General features: G+C 41.7%; 1 protein-coding gene across 1 annotated transcript in view; it reads right to left on the bottom strand.

Annotated features, from left to right (window-relative positions):
* LOC140197765 (choline transporter-like protein 1) overlaps nucleotides 1-22,008 on the bottom strand; it is a 95,667-nt gene that overhangs the window by 11,776 nt on the left and 61,883 nt on the right. Inside the window, exons 7-12 of the mRNA XM_072258198.1 lie at nucleotides 21,465-21,554; nucleotides 20,705-20,838; nucleotides 13,740-13,926; nucleotides 9,279-9,444; nucleotides 6,887-7,043; nucleotides 6,390-6,473 (exon numbers count right to left, since the gene is read on the bottom strand). Of these exons, the coding sequence (XP_072114299.1) occupies nucleotides 6,390-6,473; nucleotides 6,887-7,043; nucleotides 9,279-9,444; nucleotides 13,740-13,926; nucleotides 20,705-20,838; nucleotides 21,465-21,554 (818 nt within the window). The remainder of the gene's footprint in view (nucleotides 1-6,389; nucleotides 6,474-6,886; nucleotides 7,044-9,278; nucleotides 9,445-13,739; nucleotides 13,927-20,704; nucleotides 20,839-21,464; nucleotides 21,555-22,008) is intronic.

The raw sequence follows: 22,008 nt of genomic DNA, 5'->3' as shown, positions 1-22,008 counted from the left end.
ATTCAAATTAATAAACAGATGATTAAGTAATTCCATAGATTAAAAGAAAAATTCCCTCTTGGGATTTGTCCAGAGAAATCCCTGAAATGTGGAATATTACAAATGGAACAATCAGCTTGGTGATTATAAATTCCTCTTGGCAGGATTCACTGATCTGACTGACATTAAAGGTGATTCTATTCCTGAAAACTAAGCAATTAATGGCAACAGAAAACCAGTTGAATCATAGGGTAAATAGGAATAGGAGCTTTCTTATGTTAGTAACAAGAGTGGCTACTGGAACAGCAGGGTTGCAGCTTTTTAGCCAGATACAAACGACGATAATTAGCAAAAACAACAATGATGGATGCCGCAGTCTTGAGGCACGGCCACTTGAAGATGTCCTTGATGATGATGAGGGTTGCGCCCGTGACCGAACTGGCTGACCCACAATCCTCTGCAGCTTCTTGCAGTCCTGCAGGTTGAAGGCGCTGTACCTGCTTGTGGTGCAACCAGTCAGAATATTCTCCAGATACATCTATATAAATGTACAACAATAATTGGTGGACATACTAAATCTCCTCAGGCAATCCAGTAGAATCACTGGATTGCCTCTTTTCTGGATTGCATTGATGTCTTGGGCCCTGGATAGATTGTCTGAAATGTTGACATCCAGGAACATTCCACCGATGAGCCCTTAAAGAGGACTGGTGTGTGCTCTCTTGACTTCCCTGTCCTGAAGTCCACAATTAGCTCGTTGGACTTGCTGACATTGAGCATGAGGTTGCTGTTGCGACACCATTCAACCTGCTGATCTATTTCACCCTTAGAACACACACAAAATGCTGGATGCACTCAGCAGGCCAGGTAGCATCTATGGAAAAGAATAAGCTGTCGATATTTCGAGTGGAGGCCCTTCATCAGCACTAATGAAGGGTCTCGGCTCGAACCGTTGACTGTAATCTTTTCCATACGTGCTACCTGGCCTGCTGAGTTCCTCCAGCATTTTGTTTGCGTTGCTTTGGATTTCCAGCATCTGCAGATTTTCTCGTATTTACTACTGAAGGTTCCTTATCACCATCTAAGATTCTCCAAGCAACAGCGGGATCATCAACAAATGTTTATATGGTGTTATATGGTGTGCTTAGCCACACAGTCACAAGTAGAGAAAGTATAGCAGAGGGCTAAGTGCATATACTTGAGGTATGCTTGTGTTGATAGTCAGCAAGGGAGATGTTAATCAGAATCAGATTTAATATCACTGGCACATTTTATGAAATTTGTTGTTTTGCAGGAGCAGGACCTTGCTATGCATAATAATTAAAACTATAAATTACAATAGGAAATATAGATATGAAATAAGTTGTGCAACAGCCAGAAAAAAAGAAAAAATAGTGAGGTAGTGTATATGGGTTCATTGTTTATTCAGAAATCTGATAGCAGAGGGTAAGTAGATGTTGCTAAAATATTCAGCTTGTCTCTTCAGATACCCATACCTCTTCCTTGAGAGTAGCAATGAGAAGAGGACATGTCCTAGGTGATAGAGGTCCTTAAAGATGGATGCCACCTTTTTGAGGCATCGCATTTTGAAGGTGTCCTGCATGCTGGAGAGGATAGTGACCATGATGAAGTTGACAGAGTTTACAACTTTCTGCAGTTTTTCTGATCCTGTGCAGTGGCCCCTCCATACCAGTTAGAATACTCTCCATAGCACATCTGTAAACCATGCCTCCTTACTTTTCAATAAGCCTTGCATGGGGTACCTCATCAAATGCCTTGCTGAAATCCATATACATTACATCTACTACTCTACCTTCATCAATATGTTTAGTCACATCCTCAAAAAATTCAATCAGGCTTGTAAGGCACGACCTGCCTTTGACAAAGCCATGTTGTCTATTCCTAATCACATTATGCCTCTCCAAATATTTATAAGTCCTGCCACTCAGCATCTTTTCCATCAACTTAGCAACCAGCGAGGTAAGACTCAGTGGTCTATAATTTCCTGGGCTATCTTTACTCCCTTTCTTGAATAAGGGAACAACATCTGCAACCCTCCAATCATCCGGAACCTTCCCTGTCCCCATTATTGCCAGAGGCTCAGCAACCTCCTCCCTTGCCTCCCACAGTAGCCTGGGGGAAAACACGTCCGATCCCGGTGACTTAATCAACTTGATGCTTTCCAAAAGCTCCAGCACATCCTCTTTCTTAATGTCTGTATGCCCAAACTTTTCAGTCCTCTGTAAGTCATCCCGACAATCACCAAGGTCCTTTTCCGTAGTGAATACTGAAGCAAAGTAGCTCCTCCAGTTCCATATAAACTTTCCCACTATCACACTTGATTGGTCCTATTCTCTTATGTCTTATCAGCTTGCTCTTCACATACTTGTAGAATGTCTTGGGGTTTTCCTTAATCCTGCTCACCAAAGACTTCTCATGGCCCTTTCCAGTTGCCTTAATTTCATTCTTAAGCTCCTTCTGGCTCGCCTTATAATCTTTTAGATCTCTATCATTACCTAGTTTTTTGAACCTTTTGTAAGCTTTTCTTTTCTTCTTGACTTGATTTTCAACAGCCTTTGTACACCACAGTTCTTGTACCCTATCATCCTCCCCCTGTCTCATTGGAATGTACCTATGCAGAATGCCATGCAAATATCCCTGAACATTTGCCACATTTCTGCCATACATTTCCCTGAGAACATCTGTTCCCAATTTATGCTTCCAAGTTCCTGCCTGATAGCTTCATATTTCCCCTTACTCCAATTAAAAGCTTTCCTAACATGTCTGTTCCTATCCCTTGCCAATGCCACGGTAAAGGAGACAGAATTGTGATCACCATCTACAAAATGCTCTCCCACTGAGAGTCCTGGCACCTGACCAAATTCATTTCCCAATACCAGATCAAGTACAGCCTCTTCTCGTGTAGGCTTATTCACATATTGTGTCAGGAAACCTTCCTGAACACACCTAACAAACTCCACCCCATCTAAACCCCTTGCTCTAGGGAGATGCCAATCAATATTTGGGAAATTAAAATCTCCCACCACGACAACCCTGTTATTATTACACCTTTCCAGAATCTGTCAGCCTATCTGCTTCTCGATGTCCCTGTTACTATTGAGTGGTCTATCAAAAACACCTGTTATTGACTCCTTCATGTTCCTAACTTCCAACCACAGAGACTCAGTAGACAATCCCTCCACGACTTCCTCCTTTTCTGCAGCTGTGACACTAAGTCAAGTCAAGTTACTTTTTATTGTCATTTCGACCATAACTGCTGGTACAGTACACTGTAAAAATGAGACAATGTTTTTCAGGACCATGGTGCTACATGAACAATACAAAAACTACACTGAACTACGTAAAACAACACAAAACTACACTAGACTACAGACTTACCCAGGACTGCATAAAGTGCACAAAACAGTGCAGGCATTACACTGCATAAATAATAAACAAGACAATAGGCACAGTAGAGGGCAGTAGGCTGGTGTCAGTCCAGGCACTAGGTATTAAGGAGTCTGATGGCTTGGGGGAAGAAACTGTTACATAGTCTGGTCGTGACAGCCCGAATACTTCGGTGCCTTTTGCCAGATGGCAGGCGGGAGAAGAGTTTGTATGAGGGGTGCGTGGAGTCCTTCATAATGCTGTATGCTTTACGGATGTAGCATGTGGTGTAAATGTCTGTAATGGCGGGAAGAGAGATCCTGATGATCTTCTCAGCTGAGCTCACTATCCGCTGCAGGGTCTTGCGATCTGAGACGGTGTAATTCCCAAACCAGGCCGTGATGCAGCTGCTCAGGATGCTCTCAATACAACCTCTGTAGAATGTGGTGAGGCTGGGGGGTGGGAGATGGACTTTTCTCAGCCTTCGCAGAAAGTTGAGAGGCTGCTGGGCTTCCTTTGCTATGCAGTTGGTGTTGAGGGACCAGGTGAGATTCTCCGCCAAGGTGAACACCAAGAAATTTGGTGCTATCTCTGATCAGCAGTGCCACGTCCCCACCTCCTTTGCCTCCCTCCCTATCCTTTCTGAAACATCTAAAGCCTGGCACTCTAAGTAACTACCCCTGCCCCTGAGCCATCCAAGTCTCTGTAATGGCCACAACATCATAGTTCCAAGTACTGATCTGTGCTCTAAGCTCATTCGCTTTGTTCATGATACTCCTAGCAATAAAATAGACACATCTCAAATCATCGGTCTAAGCCTATCCCTTTTCTATCACCTAGCTGTTTTCCCTCTCGCACTGTCTACAAGCTTTCTCTATTTGTGAGCCAACTGCCCCTTCCTCTGTCTCTTCAGTTTGGTTCCCTCCCCCCAGGAATTCTAGATTTGATTTAATTTTTTCGCAACAGACCCTCCCAACCCCCTATGCTACCTGCCTTTTCCTACCTGTGTTGGTGGTACCAATATATAGCATGACTTCTGGCTGTTCACTCTTTCACTTTAGAATGCTGTAGCCTCAATCCAAGACATCCCTAACCCTGGCACCAGGGAGGCAACGCACCATCTGGGTGTCTCTTTCATGTCCACAAATCTCCTGTCTGCTCCTCTAACTGTGGAATCCCCTTCACTACTGCACGCTATCTTTCTCTTTCCTTCTGAGCTACAGTGCCAGACTCAGTGTCAGAGACCTAGTCACTACAGCTTTTCCTTACTAAGTTGTTTCCCCCTCCTCCCCCCCCCACCCCCATAGTATCTGAAGTGGTACTTATTATTGTGGGGAATGGCCACAGTGGTACTCTGCACTGTCACCCTATTCCCTTTCCCTGTGATGACAGTCACCCAGCTACCTGCCTTCGACTGAAGGGTGACTACCTCTATGTAGCTCCTATTACCTCATTTCCCCATATGAACCAAAAATCATCCAACTGCAGCATGCTAACATGGCTTGCAAGGAGCAGCAGCTGGATGCACCCCATGCAGATGTAGCTATCAGGGAGACTAGAGATCTCCCAGATTTCCCACATCCCAGATAAAGCACACATCACTAACAATGGACCCATTCTCACTGCACTAGCTATGTAATAATAGACAAAGGAAGATAGTAACTTACCTTGGCCTTCACCTCTTCTCGCCTTGGCCAATTGAGCCAAAGCGTGAAACTAATCACTTTAACATTGACCCACTCAAACAATAGCCGCTCTCACGATGGTCACTCCACTTAAAGCTAACTTTTTATTATTGGCCTTTGCCAAGTGCCTAATAGGTCGTATGATTGAAACCCATTAAAACGTCCTGAAAGGCCCTGAGCTCCAATTAGATTTATAGCACACGTCTCACTTAGTATTGAGGCCAAAAAATTCCACTTTAATCTCAACCAACCACAAGACCTTCTACCACATCCTTACAGGATCTTCTAAGTGACACTTAGCAAAGCCTTCACGGAGAAGCAAGGAGAAGGAAGTGTTTTCTTTTAGTGGTACGTGTGGCATAAATCTAATGTTGTGCATCAACCAGGTGACACCATCCCTACGAAGTATGGTGGAGGTAGCATCATGCAATGGGGATGTTTTTCAGCTGCAAGGAATAGAAATCTGGTCAGAATTGACAGGAAGATAAATGCTGCTAAATACAGAGAGATCCTGGATAAAAACCTGCAAGCCTCTGCCAGAAAGCTTAAACTGGCAAGGAATTTCATCTTTCACCAGGATAGCGACCCAAAGCATATTGCCACAGTGACCACGGAGTGGCTTCCAAAACAAAAAATTGATGCCCTTGAATGGACCTGACCTTAACCCGAACAAACATCTTCTGGCAAGACCTCAAGGTTGCTGTCCACCACCAATCCCTAACTAACCTGGCACAGCTTGAGCAATTTTGCAAGGAGGGATCAGCAAATCTTGCTGCATTACACTGTGCAAATCTAATAGAGACTTATCCTAAAAGACTATTGGTTGTAATAGCTGCGAGAGGTGGTTCAAATCAGTAGTGAGGAAAGGGGGAAGAGTACCTTTGAACTGCTGACATTTCAATTTTTGTATTTTACATGCTTTAAAATTTTCCTTGTTTTTTTTTGGGCTCTACCATGGGGAAAAAAGCCGTATGTGATTCACACATAAAAATTCTCAGTTAAAATGGCCAAAATCCTTGGTTGTAATACTCATTTATCCGAACCAAGTGTTGGGGGGGCTAAATTCTTTTTCAAGGCACTGTACATAGTATATGAAACAGCTTAATACCTTTTTCAGAACAGTGAGAGGCACAACCAAATCATGACAACAGTAATAAGTAACTTGCACAATAGTCAGAAGGATATACATTTCATTCATAAATTCTCAGGATTTTAAAAAATTTTTACGCTGTGACTTGTTCACATTCTTGTTGTAACTTGTCCAAAGGCTTCCAAAAAAAAGTCCATGAGACTGACTTAAAAGCAAATTAAAACAAAATTAAAATGAGGAAAACTTACCCTGTTGAGATAGAGCAGGCACCTTTCCAAACACCACAGGCAGCACATACATGCTTTCAGCATGCACTTTGCACAGGCATTTTCCTAGATTTTAAACAAAGGTGTTAAAAAACCTTTAAATATGACAAAACTTGGTTTCAGTTATACCAATGTGATGTTGAATCAGGACTAGGACTGCCAGACTGAGTAACAGCTTCTTCTCTCAGACTGTGAGACTAATAACTACCCTGCTATTACTGAGGTCACATCACAAGGACAGTGAGCTGTTTACTTTACTGTTTACCCATGCTGCATATTACTACATGTATTTTGAATTATATTTTTGTGATCTTACTTAATAGTATAATGTTTTGGTTTATGTGCAGTGTGTGATATATGTTATGTGGTTGCACTGTGGTCCGGAGGAACGTTGTTCGTTTAGTTATATACATGTACAGTCAGATGACAATATACTTAAACATGAATGTAAAGGTTTGCAAGAGAATATGAATTTTTACCTTGCCTTTGAGTTGGCTGTGAATGTACACAAGGATCATTCGTGGGATCTTTATTAAGGTGATGATGAAGGAACCCTTGGCTACTGTTCCCAGGTGGTACATAATTAGTCGACGCATGGAAGATAGGATTGGAGTTGCAGGCAAGTCATTTTTGTCTCTGAGTAAATTCAGATAAAAGCAGTAATTGGAATATGATCATTTGAGAAGCACAGGCACTTTATTACGTCAGAATTCCAGTACATTAATGTATGCCCATCTGAGCAGAACTTCACCTTAGAATTTTAGTAGCAAAATTCAACAATTAAAATTAGTCCACTGAAGTCACATGCTATCAGAAAATTCTAACTACTTTAAGTATTTCAGGACTTGGTTTGTGTAACTGACAATATAATGGATGAACTGATGGCTAGCTCAGAAGTTGCAGTGCAGGTCACAGTTTTGTTTTCTCTCAGTGCAGCACAGAATGTGCTATATGTTAGTTATGAGCACATTTAGCCTCCTGCTGTACCTTTGGGCACAGAGGCATACAACAGGTTCATAATGTACTAAACTGAAATGCTAGAGTGGGTTGGTAACATGCCTCTTAGCTTTCTAACAGCCAAAGCTGATCACCTAGTACAACCCCATTGTTGAATGGGATTATCAATTTGGATTGAAAAGTTAAATCAGAATTTTCAATTGTTTTTTACATTTATGCTTTCAGCTCATTTACATTTTATTGTTATTATTGAGATACAGCGCAGAGTGGGCCCTTCGAGCCACACCACCCAGCAACCCCCCAGTTTAATCCCAGCCTAGTCACAGGATGATTTACAATGACCAATCAGTGACTGTGGGAAGACACAGGAATGCCCAGAGGAAACCCAAGCGGTCACAGGGAGAACATACAAACTCCTTACAGGCAGCAGTGGGAATTGAATCCTGGACGCCTGTACTGTAAAGCGCTGTGCTAACCACTATGCTACCATGCCATCCCATGTGTTCCATATTTTAAAAATATCAGACCCACAACTACCTGAAACATCGAACTAGATAGGGCTGAATTTTGTACCACTCCCCAATAAGCTAGCACTTTTCAATTCTGCATGTGCTACGAATCATAGAAAATCAACATTGTCGATTCATTCCATGACAATCCTCAGGAAATACAATAACTTCAGAAATCAATGTACAGAAACATACAATGTACACCACATTGTAAAGAATCCCACATGTCCTGCACATAAATTGTTTGTCCCATTCCCTTCAGGGAAGAGGCTACAGGGGCATCCACACCACAATCACCAGACTCAAAACTAGTTATCTTCTCCAAGCAGCAAGACTGATCAACACCTCCACCCACCAACTCCACCACTACTTTATTATTTCCAGTGAGTCACCTCATGAGTTGTTGGGCATGTGGCCAGGTGGTTCAGGTGTTCGTCTAGTTACCTCAAGGTCGCTAGTTCGAGCCTCAGCTGTGGCAGCGTGTTTGTGCCCTTGAGCAAGGCACTTAATCACACATTGCTCTAGTCTGTGCGAGGAGTAGCGCCCCACACAGACTTCCAATCTGCGCCTTGAAGGAATGAAAATGCCCGACGCAGGCCTCTCGTGGTCTGAGTCGACGTTCCCTCCCCTCCCACCCTCCCCACCTCATGAGCCTAGCATCACTTTATGGACATATAATCTATGCATATAAGCTATCTTAAGTATTTATATTTATTGTGTGTTTTCTTAATATTATTATTGTGTTCTGCTTATACTTTTATACAAGAAATGACAGTAAACAATCTTAAATCTTGAACAAACATTGATGCATTACTTGTATCACAAATTGTGTTTATTCCCCAATAACAATTTTACAAAATGGAAGCATAAAGGCTAGTTTGATAGAACTGGTTTCGGAAGAAGGCTGGCTTAATAGTTTGACAGCAAAAACAACAATCTAGAATTATGCAATTGTCAGCAAGATTAAATCCAAAAGCAAAACAGTTTCCCCACTTACATAATTCCACAATAAGTGGCAGAGGACATCAGGACAGAATACAAAATTTGCAATTCAGTAAGAATGCAGAGTGTGTGGCCTATTAATTATCAGATCTACTAAGGGTACAAAATAGTGATACACCAAAGATGTGTCACATGGTACAATAGTGTCAGATTTATGCAGCAGATATATGAACAGCAGCATTGACTCAGCAGATAATGCTGCTACCTTCCTTGTGGCACCTAGCTCCCCAGTGACTGCTGCATTTCTTATGCTCATAGCAAGCTTGAGAGCCACAGCAAACTAATGGTGTTGAAACACATGCAGAAGTCTACAAGTGAATTATTACATTTACAAATATGAGATCAACAATGTCACTTGGTTAAATATAATCAAATATGTTTTAATTTCCAATCAAGCTTTTACCTTGTGAAATAGTAAGTTACTACAGCGCCAGCTATAGTCATCTGTTGACAGGCCAGTATGAACTCACTGATCCAAATGAGGCCAACTAAATGATAAAACCAAGTGTACTGCAGAGGGCCAGAAACTTTAAATTCAACATAACCTTTGTCTTCTTTCTCAGGATAGCCTAGAATGGAGAAGGTGGTAGTGGGGAGTGGGAGCAGAAGAAACAAATTGCAGTTTCAAGTTCAGTTGCACATTTTGAAAATGAATCAAATGCACAAATGTACTGCCAGAGCAAATGGCAGTTAAGAACAACGAAAGCAAAAAGTTGGAGAACCAAGAATTACAATTAAAAGATGGAAGGTGTTACGTTTTGTAACTTCAAAACATTAAACTAATTCAAGGGAAATAAATATGTATACACACACACTCTCTCTCTCTCTTCGGTTCTCCATCAAAATCCGATGATGACTTCTACTCCTTTAACAGTGAGATCTTTGATGACTATACAGTCCTATCCTGGACCCACAAGCACAATCACTAACACTATCACGCACACACAAAATTATTTAAATATTATTGAAATATTAAATGCACAACTGAAGGTAATGCATAAGTTCAGTGAGTGGATGAAGGGAAGCATGGGGAGATGACAGGCAGCTGAAGAGAAAAGGTAAGAGACCAGAGAGGAAAATAGAAGAGGGAAGAGGGAAGGGAAAAAAATACTGGAATGGACAAAGGAATTACAGAGGGAATGACCCCTCTAGACAGTAGAGAGTGGGGGGGGGGGAGGTAAAAATATATTTGGTGGTAGGATCCTGTTTAAAAAGTCGGAAGTTGCATAGAATAATGTGTTGAATGTGGAGGCTCATGGGGTGGTAGGCAAGGACAACAGAAACTCTATCCCTGTTAAGGAAATGGAAAGATGGAATGAGCGTGGACGTCAGGGAAATGGAGGAGATGCGGGTGAGGGCAGCATCAATGGTATAGGTGCACACTAAACCATTCTTTGGAAGAGGAGGACGCTATTTCTGATGTCTTGGAAAGGAAAATTTCATCCTGGCGAGAGATGTAGCAGAGTTGAAGGAACTGAGAAAAGGAAATAGCGTTGTTACAGGAGACAGGGTGGAAAAAGGTACAGTCAAATTAGCAGTGGGAATTGTTAGGTTTATAAAAGATGTTGGTAGACAGTTTGTTTTCAGAGATGGAGATAGAGGGATTGAGAAAGGGGAGACAGTTGTCAGAAATGGACCAAGTAAATTTAAGGGTAGGGTGGAAGTTCGAGGCAAAGTTGATGACATTGACATGCTCAGCATGAATGAATGAAGCAACATCTATGCAGTTGTCAATGTAGTACAGAAAGAATTGGGAAGCAGTACCTGGGAAGGTTTGGAACATGGACTGTTCTATATAGCCAATGAACAGGCAGGTATAGCTAGGGCCTGTGTGGGTGCCCAAGGCTACCCCTTGAGATGGAAGAAAGTGGGAGGAGCATAAGGAGAAACTGTTGAGGGTGAGGACCAGTTCTGCCAGATGGAGGGTGGTGGTAGTGGAGGGGAAGTGGTTGGGTCTTTTGTTGAGAAAGAAGCGGGGAGCTTTAAGGCATTCTTGATGGGGGGATAGAGGTGTATAGAGACTGGACATCTGTGGTAAAAATCAGGCGGTCTGGGACAGAGAATTGAAAGATGTTGAGGTGATTGAGAGAATATGAAGTGCAACATATGTAAGTAGGAATAAACTGAACCAAGGGGGATAGAATGGAGTCGAGGTATGCAGACATGAGTTCAGTGGGTCAGGAGCAGGCAGAGACAATGGGCCTACCCCGACATTGAAAAAGTGGAGTTGCATTCAATTTTGTCCAAATTGGCTGTTGCAAACGGTAGTATGTTATCTGATTTCTGTGTTTAAAGAATAAATTCCTAATCTTGTGCTTTACACCATTTCCTCCATCACTGCAACTTACTAATTATGGCTTGAAGATGGTGCATAATGAAGGCTTAGAAACAAGTGGAACAAGTCTCATCAGGTGTGGTCTCCATTTGAAGTAGCAAGTGAGACAACAACATCTTGCAGGGTGAGAGCCATTTGAAAACTGCAAATCTTGTTGGGAGTGATTAACTGAGCCAATAAACAGAAAGGAGATGTAATCGGATTGACTACTGTGGGCGCAGCCATCGTGTGAGTAGTCTGGTTTTGGCTCAACAGGCCTGGGTGAGTTTCTATTAAGTTTTTTTTTCTGTTCATGGTGATGAACTGGAGCTGCAGCATGATGACCTTTGGGCCATACAGGAGAATGAGGTGGTGATAGGCTGGGGCTACAGGGAGGTAGTCAGCCTTAAGTTGCATGAGGTGGTAGCTGGTGACGGTCAAGAGAGAGAAAGGGAATAAGCAACCAGTGCAGAGCACTTCTGTGGCTGTTCCTCTCATTAATAATAAGTATACCACTTTAGGTAATGTTGGAGGGGATGACCTATCAGCGAGAAGCCACAGTGAGTAGGTCTCTGGTAATGAGACTAGCTATGTGGCTGTGAAGGAAAGAGGGAGAAAAGGCGAGCTGTAGTGATTGAGGATTTGTTGATTAGGAGAACAGAAAGGAGTCTCTGTGGATGTGAACAAGATTCGTGGATGGGTTGTTATCCCCGGGCGCCTGAGTCAGGGATACCACAGATCGAGTCCACAGCAGTCTTAAGTGGGAGGGTGAGCAGCCAAAAGTCGTGGTCCACGTCGGTACCATTGACATGGGTAGGATGGGAGAAAAGATCCTGCAAAGTTAGTTCAGAGAGTTGGGTACTAAGTTAAATGACAGAACCTCTAGTGATGCAATCTCAGGACTGTGACCCATGCCACATGCTAGTGAGGCCAGAAATAGAAAGGTTTTACAGTTTAACACATGGCTGAGAAGTTGGTGCAGGAGGGCTGTTTTCAGATTTTTGGATCATTGGGCTATCTTCCAGAGAAGGTGGAACTGTACAGAAGGGATGGTTTGCATCTGAACTGGAGTATAAGAAATGCAAGAGAGCACTTAAGAAGGAAATCAGAAGGGCTAAAAGAAGACGTGATGTTTCTCTAGCAAACAAGGTGGAGGATCCTAAGAGCTTCTACAGATATATTAAGAGCAAAAGTGTAACAAGGGACAAAATTGGTCCTCTGGAAGATCGAAGTGGCAATGTAGGCATGGATTTTTTACATCTGTATTTATTCGGGAGATGGACACAGAGCCTATAGATGTGAGGCAATGCAGCAGCGAGGTCATGGACCCAATACAGCGGAATCTGGACCAGCTGGAAAATGGTAAATGGAATCTAATGCAAACAAGTATGAGGTGTTGCACTTCGGGAGGACCAAAGAGAGTAGGTGAACAGTAAGGCACTGAGGAGTTAATAGAACAGGTATCTACTTCCTTGAAAGTGGCATCACAGGTAGGTAGGGTCATAAGGAAAGCTTTTGGTAAATTGACCTTCATAGATCGATGTATCAAGTACAGAAGTTGGAATGTTATGTTGAAATTGTATAAGACATTGGTAAAGTCTAATTTGAAGTATCACGTACAGTTTTAGTCACCTACTTTCAGGAAAGATGTAAATAAGCTTGAAAGAATTTTTTAAAAATTACAAGTATGTTGTTGGGTCTAGAAGACCTGAGTTATATGTAAAGATTGAATGGGCTTGGACATTAGTCCCTAGAATGTAGAAGACTGAGGGGAGATTTGATAGAGGTTTTCAAAATTATGAGGGGTATAGGCAGGGTAAATGTAAGCAGGCATTTTCCACTGAGGTTTAGTGAGACTAGAACAAGGGTTCAGAGTGGAAGGTGAAATATTCACTCAGGGGACGATGAGAGTGTGGAAGAGGGGTCGATGTCAATACTTGAGAACAATTTGGATAGGTACTTGGATGGGAAACGTATGAAAGGCTATGGTGCAGGTGGGTGCATGTCGATATGATTTGGCAGATTAATGACTCAACACAGACTAGATGAGCCGAAGGGCTTGTTTCTGTGCTGTTGTATGTTCTGCGACTCTATAAGGAAAACTATTTCTTAGCAATGAAATACAATTACAAATTATCTACAATTAAGCATGCAAAAGGATTAGGCTTGAATTTCCTAGTTCTTTTCTCTCCCTACAGTTGTACGGGTAAAAACACTATAATTTGAAGTCTCAGAGGATGAAAGATTGATCCAAATTCATTTTACTACACACAAGTCTTATTAACTCGGGATATTCATCATCCCTATGTAAAACAAAAATGTACAAATATAATCCACAATTTGCTCTTCACAAAGATCTTTAATTGTTTTTTACAAACAAAAGTCCCATCAATTTCTACAAAGAGTAAATATGAAAACATTTCTTGGAATCTGTTTATTGCGTGCAAGGATGCTCAGATGTTCCATACAAGAATGGGAAGAACTGAAGAAAATAACAAAAATATGACAACTTAGGTTACAGAAATAAATTCTGAACAGGTATAACCCTACCTGCTGTGGCCAACAACAGCAGCACTGCAATCCAATAGACCCAAAAAAGTGCCAAGGCAATGAAGGTCCAGAGTGATTGAAACATGAGAAGTGGAATGTGAGTGAACACTTTTCCTGCCACATGGAACAAGGCAATTGTAAGGGCCACACGCTTCCTCATTATTAGCATTAACAGCAGTAAAACAACCTACAAAATAATAGATTATAAATTAGTTTCCTTTCATTGTCCATGCTTCTAATATGAATGAATAACAGTGGAGGAGCAGCAATGCATTGAAGTACAATTCATTAGCCCCCTAAAAGGCAAGACACTATCCTGTCATATTGTTTAAACTACTTACAACAGATGCAAGAATTTCTACAGACTTCCAGGATAATATGAAACTTGTATTGACTTAAGGCCTATACCGGACTTAAAAGCATCTGAAGACTTGGAGGAAATTTTAAAGCCCAACCTTCTGTCCACCAAATGAGACTTAGTCCAAGATATTTGGGAGCAGAAGGAAGAGGAATCTGTTAATTACTTAACTGAAACTAAAAGAACTTTTGACTATAGTAGAAATCAAGGACAGGGAATCTTCAGCTCATTAGTTTCAAATGAAGGTCGGTTGTTGCAATGAAGCCAAAACCTGTTTCACTCAAAGCACATTGCATATGAGAATATATGGCAAGTCATATCTGCGATTATAAAGAAAAAAATGGTGGCAACTGAAAGGAATATTTTTTCAACTACCAAAGGTCTGCACCCTACTGCACCCAGCACAGTGATCCAACAAAAACTATTCTCCAGAATAAAACATAGTACAGCAACAGGAACAGGCCATCCAGCCCACAATGTTGTGCCGAACCAGCTAAAAAAAAACAAATCAAAAACACCCAAACACTAATCCCTCCTATGCACACAATGTTCAAATCCCTCCATCTTCCTTACATCCATGTGCCTATCCAAACATCTCTTTAAAGCTTCTAATGTATTTGCCTCTACCACCATACCATACAGTGCATTCCAGGTATCCATGACTCTCTTGAGTGAAAAAACTTATCCCTCACATCCCCCTTGAACCAACATCCTCTTAAAGCATGCCCTCTGGTATTTCAACCCTGGGAAACAGATACTCTCTGTCAACTCTATCTATGCCTCTCATAATCTTGTAAACCTCTATCAGATCTCCTGTGCTTCAGAGAAAACAACCCAACTTTCTCCAGCCTCTTGTGATATAGCACATGCCATCTAAACCAGGCAGCATATGGTAAACCTCTTCTACACCCTCACCGAAGCCTCAAAATCTTTTCTGTAGTGGAGTGACCGAAACTGTATGCAATACTTTATTTGTGGCCTAACCAGAGTTTTATAAAGTTGCAACATAACCGCTTGACTTTTGAAGTCAGGGCCTCAACTAATAAAAGCAAATAAGCCTTCTTAACCATCTTATCGAGCCATATTTAAGGAGCTATGAACTTGGATCCCAAGATCTCTCTGCTCAGCTACACTGTTAAAAGTCTTACCCTTAACAGTGTACTGTCGCCTTGCATTTTCCCTACAAGGTGCAACACTGCACATTTATCTGGGCTAAATTGCATCTGCCATTTCTCTGCCGATATATGTAACTGATATGATGATGGAGACAGCAGCCAGAGAACTGGAAATGAATACCAATGAATTGATCCACTTGACTCGAATCAGGAGTGTGTGAGCCATGGCAGTCAAAGCTCAGACTGGGCATGGCACATGATGATGATGATATGTAACTGATCCAAATTGTGCTGTACTCTTTGCCAGTCTTCCACACTATCCACAACTCCACGATTCTAGCTATCATCCACAAAGTTCCTAACCCACCCATCTACATTCTCATCCAAGTCACTTATATACATCACAAACCGCAAAGGTCCCAGCACAGATCCACGTGAAACTCCACTAATTACAGACCTCCAGCTCAAACAAGTCCTTTCAACCACTACCCTCTGTCTTCTATGCACAAGCCATTTCTGAATCCAAACAGCCAATCCACCACTGACCCCATGCATCTTAATCTTCTGGATTAGCCTCCCATGAGGAACTTTGTCAAACGCCTTAATAAAAATCTATGTAGACAACACACACTGCCCTACCCTAATCAATCTCTCTCGTCACCCTGTCAAAAAAACACAGTCAGGTTGGTAAAGCATGACCTGCCACATACAAAGCCATAATGGCTCTCCCTAATTGGGTTTCTGAATGCTCATATATCCTATCCTTAAGAATTTTATCTAGTAATGTTCCTACAACTGATGTGAGACTCACTGGTCTACATTTACCAGGATTTTCCCTGGTTCCCTTCTTAAACAGAGGTGTAGCATTAGCCACTCGCCAGTCCTCCAGGGCCTCGCCTGTGGCTAGAGAGGACATGAACATACTGGTCAAGAGTTCAGCAATCTTATCTCTTGCCTCCTTCAATAACCTGGGGTAAATCCTATCAAGCACTGGGGACTTATCCACCTTAATACTCATCAGAGGCCCAACATTTTCTCCCCCTTGACTTCTAAACACTCTAATGTATTTATACACTCAGCACTGAATTCCTGATAAATACTGAAGTAAAGTACTCATCAAGTACCGCGATCACATTCTCCACATCTAAGGAAATGTTCCACCCTTTATCCTTGAGTGTTCCCACCCTGTCCCTAGTTATCCTTTTGAAGTATGTATAGAATGACTTAGGATTCACTTTAATCTAACTTGCCAAGGATTTTTCACGGTCCCTCCTGGCTTTCTTAATTCCTTTCTTCAGTTCGTTTGTTGCTTCTCTATGCTCCTCATGTGCTTCGGTTAATCCTAATTTCTAAAGCTTTACATACTTTTCCTTTTTTATCTTAACTAAATTCATCACCTCTCTGGACATCCAAGGTTCTCTCATCTTTCCATCCCCGTCCTTCCTTCTAACAGGAACATATCTTTCCTGTACTTTGTGCAATTGATCTTTAACCACCCTCCACATGTCTGATGTGGACTTGCCGGAGAAAAGGTGTTCGCAATTAACACTTTTTTGTTCCTGCCTAATGCCTTCGTAATCTGCCCTACTCCAATTTAAAAGAACCATACCTATCCTTATCTATAGTTGTCCTGAAAGTTAAGAAGTTGTGGTCACTGTTCCCTAACTGTTTACCCACTGAAAGGTCAGTCACCTGGCCAGGCTCATTACCCAACACCAGGACCAGTAAGTCCGTCCTCTCATAGCACCATTCACATAATTACTTAAGAAAACTTCTTGGATACACTTAACGAATTCTGCTCCATGTAAACCCTTTGCATTAAGAAGGTCCCAGTTTATATTAGGGAAGTTAAAATCTCCCATGACAACAACAATATTATTTTTACACATTTCTTTAATCTGATTACATATCTGTTCCTTAATGCCCCGGTGGCCATTTGGGGGTCTGTAGTACAATCATATCAGTGTGATTGCACCCTTTCTATTCCTGAGTTCTACTCAAATGGACTCAATGTCTGACCCCACTGTTATGTCTCTCAAGTGCAGCTATGATATTGTCCATGATTAGAAGTGCAACTCCCCACCATTCCTTTTTATCTCCTCCTCCATCTTTTCTAAAACTTCGAAAACCTGGTACATTAATCACTCATTCTTGCACGTCTCTCAACCAAGTTTTAGTAATGGCCGCAACATCGTAGTTTCATGTACTGATCCATGCTCTACGTTCATCACCCCTACCCATAACACTCCTAGTATTAAAATATACCCACTTCAAACTATCCAACCCATCATACCAGTTATTTCCATTTTGCCTTTCAATATTTTCCCTGACATCTACCTTCCTGTCCGATTCTTCACTTACTGAACTGGTGCTCCGGTTCCCAGCCCTCTGCAAAACTAGTTTAAGCTCTCCCGAGCATCAGCAAACTTCCTGGCCAGGATATTGGTTCCACTCCGTCAAGTGCCACCCCTCTCTCTTGTACACGTCACCCCTTCCCCCAAAAAGGTTTCAATGATCCAAGAAGTCAAAACTTCGTCCCCTTCACCATCTCCGCAGCCACTCATTCATCTGTGCTTTCACCCCATTCCCACCTGCACTAGCCCATGGCACTGAGAGTAATCCGGAGATTACAACCTTGCGGGTCCTTCTCTTCAGCCTCTTCCCTAACTATATATTCACTGTATAGGACCTCTTCCCCTTTTCTGTCTATGTCATTGGTGTCATTATGCACCACAACCCCTGGCTGCTCCCCCTCCCCCTTGAGAGTATCCTGCAGTAGCTCCAATACATTAAGGACCATAACAACCGGGAGGCAACACAGCATCCTAGTGTCTCTTTTGCAGCCACTGTATCTCCCTTCTGGCCCCTATAGCTACTACCTTGCCTGCCTTTACCTTTCCTGTCGAGCCTCAGAGCCAGCCACAGTGCCATCAGCCTGACTACTGCTGCCATTATCTGATGGGTCATTCCCTACACCATCCCCCCCGCCCCCCAGCAGTATCCAAAGAAGATTACTTATTCCTGAGGAGAATGGTCATAGACGAACCCTGCACTGACTTTTTAATCCCCTTACTTCTCCTGGTGGTCACCCAGCTGCAGTCCAAAGCCTGTACTCTGGGTGTGACCACCTCTTCAGAAGTCTCATCTGTAATATCTTCAGCCTCCTGAATGATCCTGAGTACATCCAACTCCAGCTCCAACTGCTTGACCAGTTCAGTCAAGCACTGAAGTTGGGTGCACTTCTCTCAGATGTAGCCATCAACGAAACTGTCAGGTGTCCTAAATTCCCACATCTGACTACTCTATGTTAATAATGGCAGCACCTAATAGCTAGCACACAAATTTTGTGACCTTTACTGTTCTCACTTTAATATACTATCATTAATGGCCTTGAGAAGTGTGATAACAACAAACTCGAGGCTCCTATCAGCATAAGTGATCCAATGCCAAATATCTGCTTAGCGTGTATTAAAGATTGCAGCATTCTCTCCTTAAAAGCAGCCATCGCCTCAGAGATCAACCATCAGCTGCATAGTGCCAGTGGAGCCTTTGCAACATTAAGGAAAAGAGACTTTGAAGACTGTGACCTATAAGTCACAACAAAACATTTGATCCATAGAGCAGTTGACCATTCTGTATTCTTGTATGGAGCTGAATCCTGGACCACCTACAGCAGAAACTGGAGCCACCAAAGAACTTTATGAAAGATTTTGAGGATCATCTGGAAGGTTGGCACATTATGCCAACATCAGCAGCATCTCCATCACAATAAAGCAACACCAACTTTGATGGATAGGTAATGTCATCCGGATACCTAACTTACGCCTCCCCAAACAGATCCCTTACACCCATTTGAATTAAGGTCAACAAGCCCCTAGTCGGCAAAGGAAATGCTTCATAGATATCAAAATCAGCCTGAAGAAATGCAAAATTACATCTAAAAACTGAGCAGACATTGAACTTAGTAGATACATGAGATTGATCTCAACCGTGCCAAAGAGAACAAGCGGCAGCTGTGAAAGGAGAGACTGAACAACCAAAGGACGAAACCACTAACCACAGCCACCTCTTGTTGTTGCCCTCACTGCATCAGGATAACTGGATATTGGATCGGAGTCTACAGCTACCCGAGGACCCACAAATATACAAGCCCTTAGGAGAACATCAAACTCAACTCAAGTGCTACTGCAGCGGCTACTACTGATTGTCTTTGTTAAATGACAAAAGAAGCCATCCTACGTGGTTAAATCTCAGTACCCCAACACCCTTCCTGAAAGCTTCCCAAGAGTACACCTGAAACTAGAAATTCATAACCTATTTTGCATTAAGTCCCATCAAAATGGTGATTTCTCCCCACCTGTGGACGAGTTCACTTCCTCCAAAAAAAGTAAGAGACATAAGAGACTACTCCTCCTGGAATCTGCAGCAAAAATCAAACTGCTAAATCAATTGGTCAGCACTATTACACAAATTCCCTAGAGATTCCTATCCCACATAAATATAGCCTTTGCCACACCCCTCTGCCATGCCCAGCATTACATTCAATATTATTGACCTCACAATCTTGCTCTTTTCACTCTTCGCAACTGACACATGATTAGACAGGGTCACAGATAACATCATATGAAATACTCATCCACAATTATGACATAGAGAAAATAAAACAGATTCTGCCCTGTAATATCTCAGATGGAGAAATTTCTAACTCGAAGAAGGCATTCAGTGCACAGTGCTAGATTACGTCATACCATTCCAGGCGCACGCAGTCTACCCACTCTTGTACTTATGAGGAACAGATGTGGCCAATCTCATTTGGAGTCTGGTGACGTGGTCTGAGAAACCATCAGGCTGCAGGATTCTGTGAGGAAATCCCACCCCCTGAAGTAGCCATTGTCGCCAGCAAAGGAAAGATTGGGGTTTGCCTGTTACCAAAGCCAGACCCCCTGAATGTCAGCTAAGAAGTATTAGAAAACATTCCATATTTCTAAAACAAAAATAACCAACAGGCTCACATCAACATTACTGTTTTAACACTGCTTCATTCAAGCCTACATTTGTCTATGTCTTATCTGGATTTAACTACTCCACATCATCACTATAACCATATTCCTAGTACTCTCTAGGTAAACAAGTTTCTCATTCATTAGTTATGAGATATATTACTGACAGTCATAGGCTTATTGCCCTTGATGCTAGCCTTGTCCAGAAATGGTAAAACATTCTCCATGTTTAGTCTCTCCAACCCTTTCATAGTTTAGTGAATCTCAAGGACAGGGCTCTTAATCTTTTTTTATGCTACGGAACCTTAATACTAACCAAAGGCTCTGCCGACCCCAGGTTGGGAACCTCTGATTTAGGAGGTTATACATTAAGACTTGTCTTACCCAAAGCAATCCATTCCATTTTTTCTTGCAGGTAAAAGCTCTCAATTCTTAAGTCATTCTATTATTTCTTTGAAATCAGTCACAATTAATTTTAAATGGAAAACTCACTGTGATAACTGTTGCAGCAATGGCATACACAAATAAGGCTTTAACATTATCTTCTCCCACATCATTCTGCTTCGGCCCCTTTTGAAGTGCTTTTTTATGATCAGCATACAAATACCAAAGGACAGCTGTGCCACCTGAAATGAGAGGTAGGGTGGGAAGGGGTGGAGTGGAGGTGGGGAGCGTGTGTTGGAGTTAAGGTCAAAAACTTTATTTAAGAAATTAACAAAATTAAAAGGGCTTAAGAGTTTCTGAGTGGACCATGAATAAATTCAAATCCAATAGCATTCTGGTTCAGGAAAGTATCTAGTTTCAGTGAACAACAGGTAATGTGTGAAATTGAATCTTTTACTGAAATCAAACGTAATGCAACATTTAGCTGGGAAAAAATTATGTCCTACAAGTGATGAGGGGAGGCAGAAAGCACAGCCAATGCTGACAAAAATTTGGGAGATGAAAGAGAATAGCATGAACAACATGAAAGAAATTGAAAAGCCGTGTGGTACTCCTATATTGAGAACAACAAAGGTGCAATTTGTGCTTTAAATTGGAACTCTGGCATGACCTGACACTTCAATAAAATATATCAGTTCCTTTTTATCTTAAAGTTCTATGTTAGTTCTTCTCAGTAATAGTTAGTTATAAAGTGCTATGTATCAAAATGTTCCCTCATTATGTTTAATTGAAAATACAAACATATTGAAATCAAATGTTCAGATCAGATTTATCAAATATCTTTAGTTACTTATTAGAATCGACTTACCAATTGAACCAATAATTGTGAGAATTGCAAGGATCCAAACTAGCACTTTGGAGATGTATCTGATTACTACCATTAACAACATCGACAATACTGAAAAACATGAATACAAACACTGTAAAGAACTGAACCATAATGGTGGATCAGCAACACTGATGAGTAGATTGCAAAGAATTTTTATAGCTATGTCCTGTACAATTCAATAAGTTTTAGGGATGAAGACAATGGATGGATTATTAAATTTTCTTCCTCTATAAACTTGAGCTTTAATCTTGACCAATCAAACAAAAGATAAATTTGGCAGAGGTAACCTATGGAAGTTCTTGGTCCCTTCCCTGGAATCCTAACAACTTATTTCAACTTAAGATACACCTAGTGGCCATGTTACTAGGTACACCGGATTGTTATTGCAAACATATAATCAGCAAATCATGAGGCATCAACTATAAGCATAAAAGCTTACAAACATAGTCAAAAAGGACCAGTTGTTGTTCAGACCAAACATTCAGAAATATGATCTAAGTGCCTTTGACCACGGAATGGGTAC

The sequence above is a fragment of the Mobula birostris genome, chromosome 5 (assembly GCF_030028105.1).
Source record: "Mobula birostris isolate sMobBir1 chromosome 5, sMobBir1.hap1, whole genome shotgun sequence".
In the NCBI taxonomy this organism is placed as follows: Eukaryota; Metazoa; Chordata; class Chondrichthyes; order Myliobatiformes; family Myliobatidae; genus Mobula; species Mobula birostris.
Note: the sequence above shows the minus strand (reverse complement) of the source record. Positions and strands in the feature narration are given on the sequence as shown.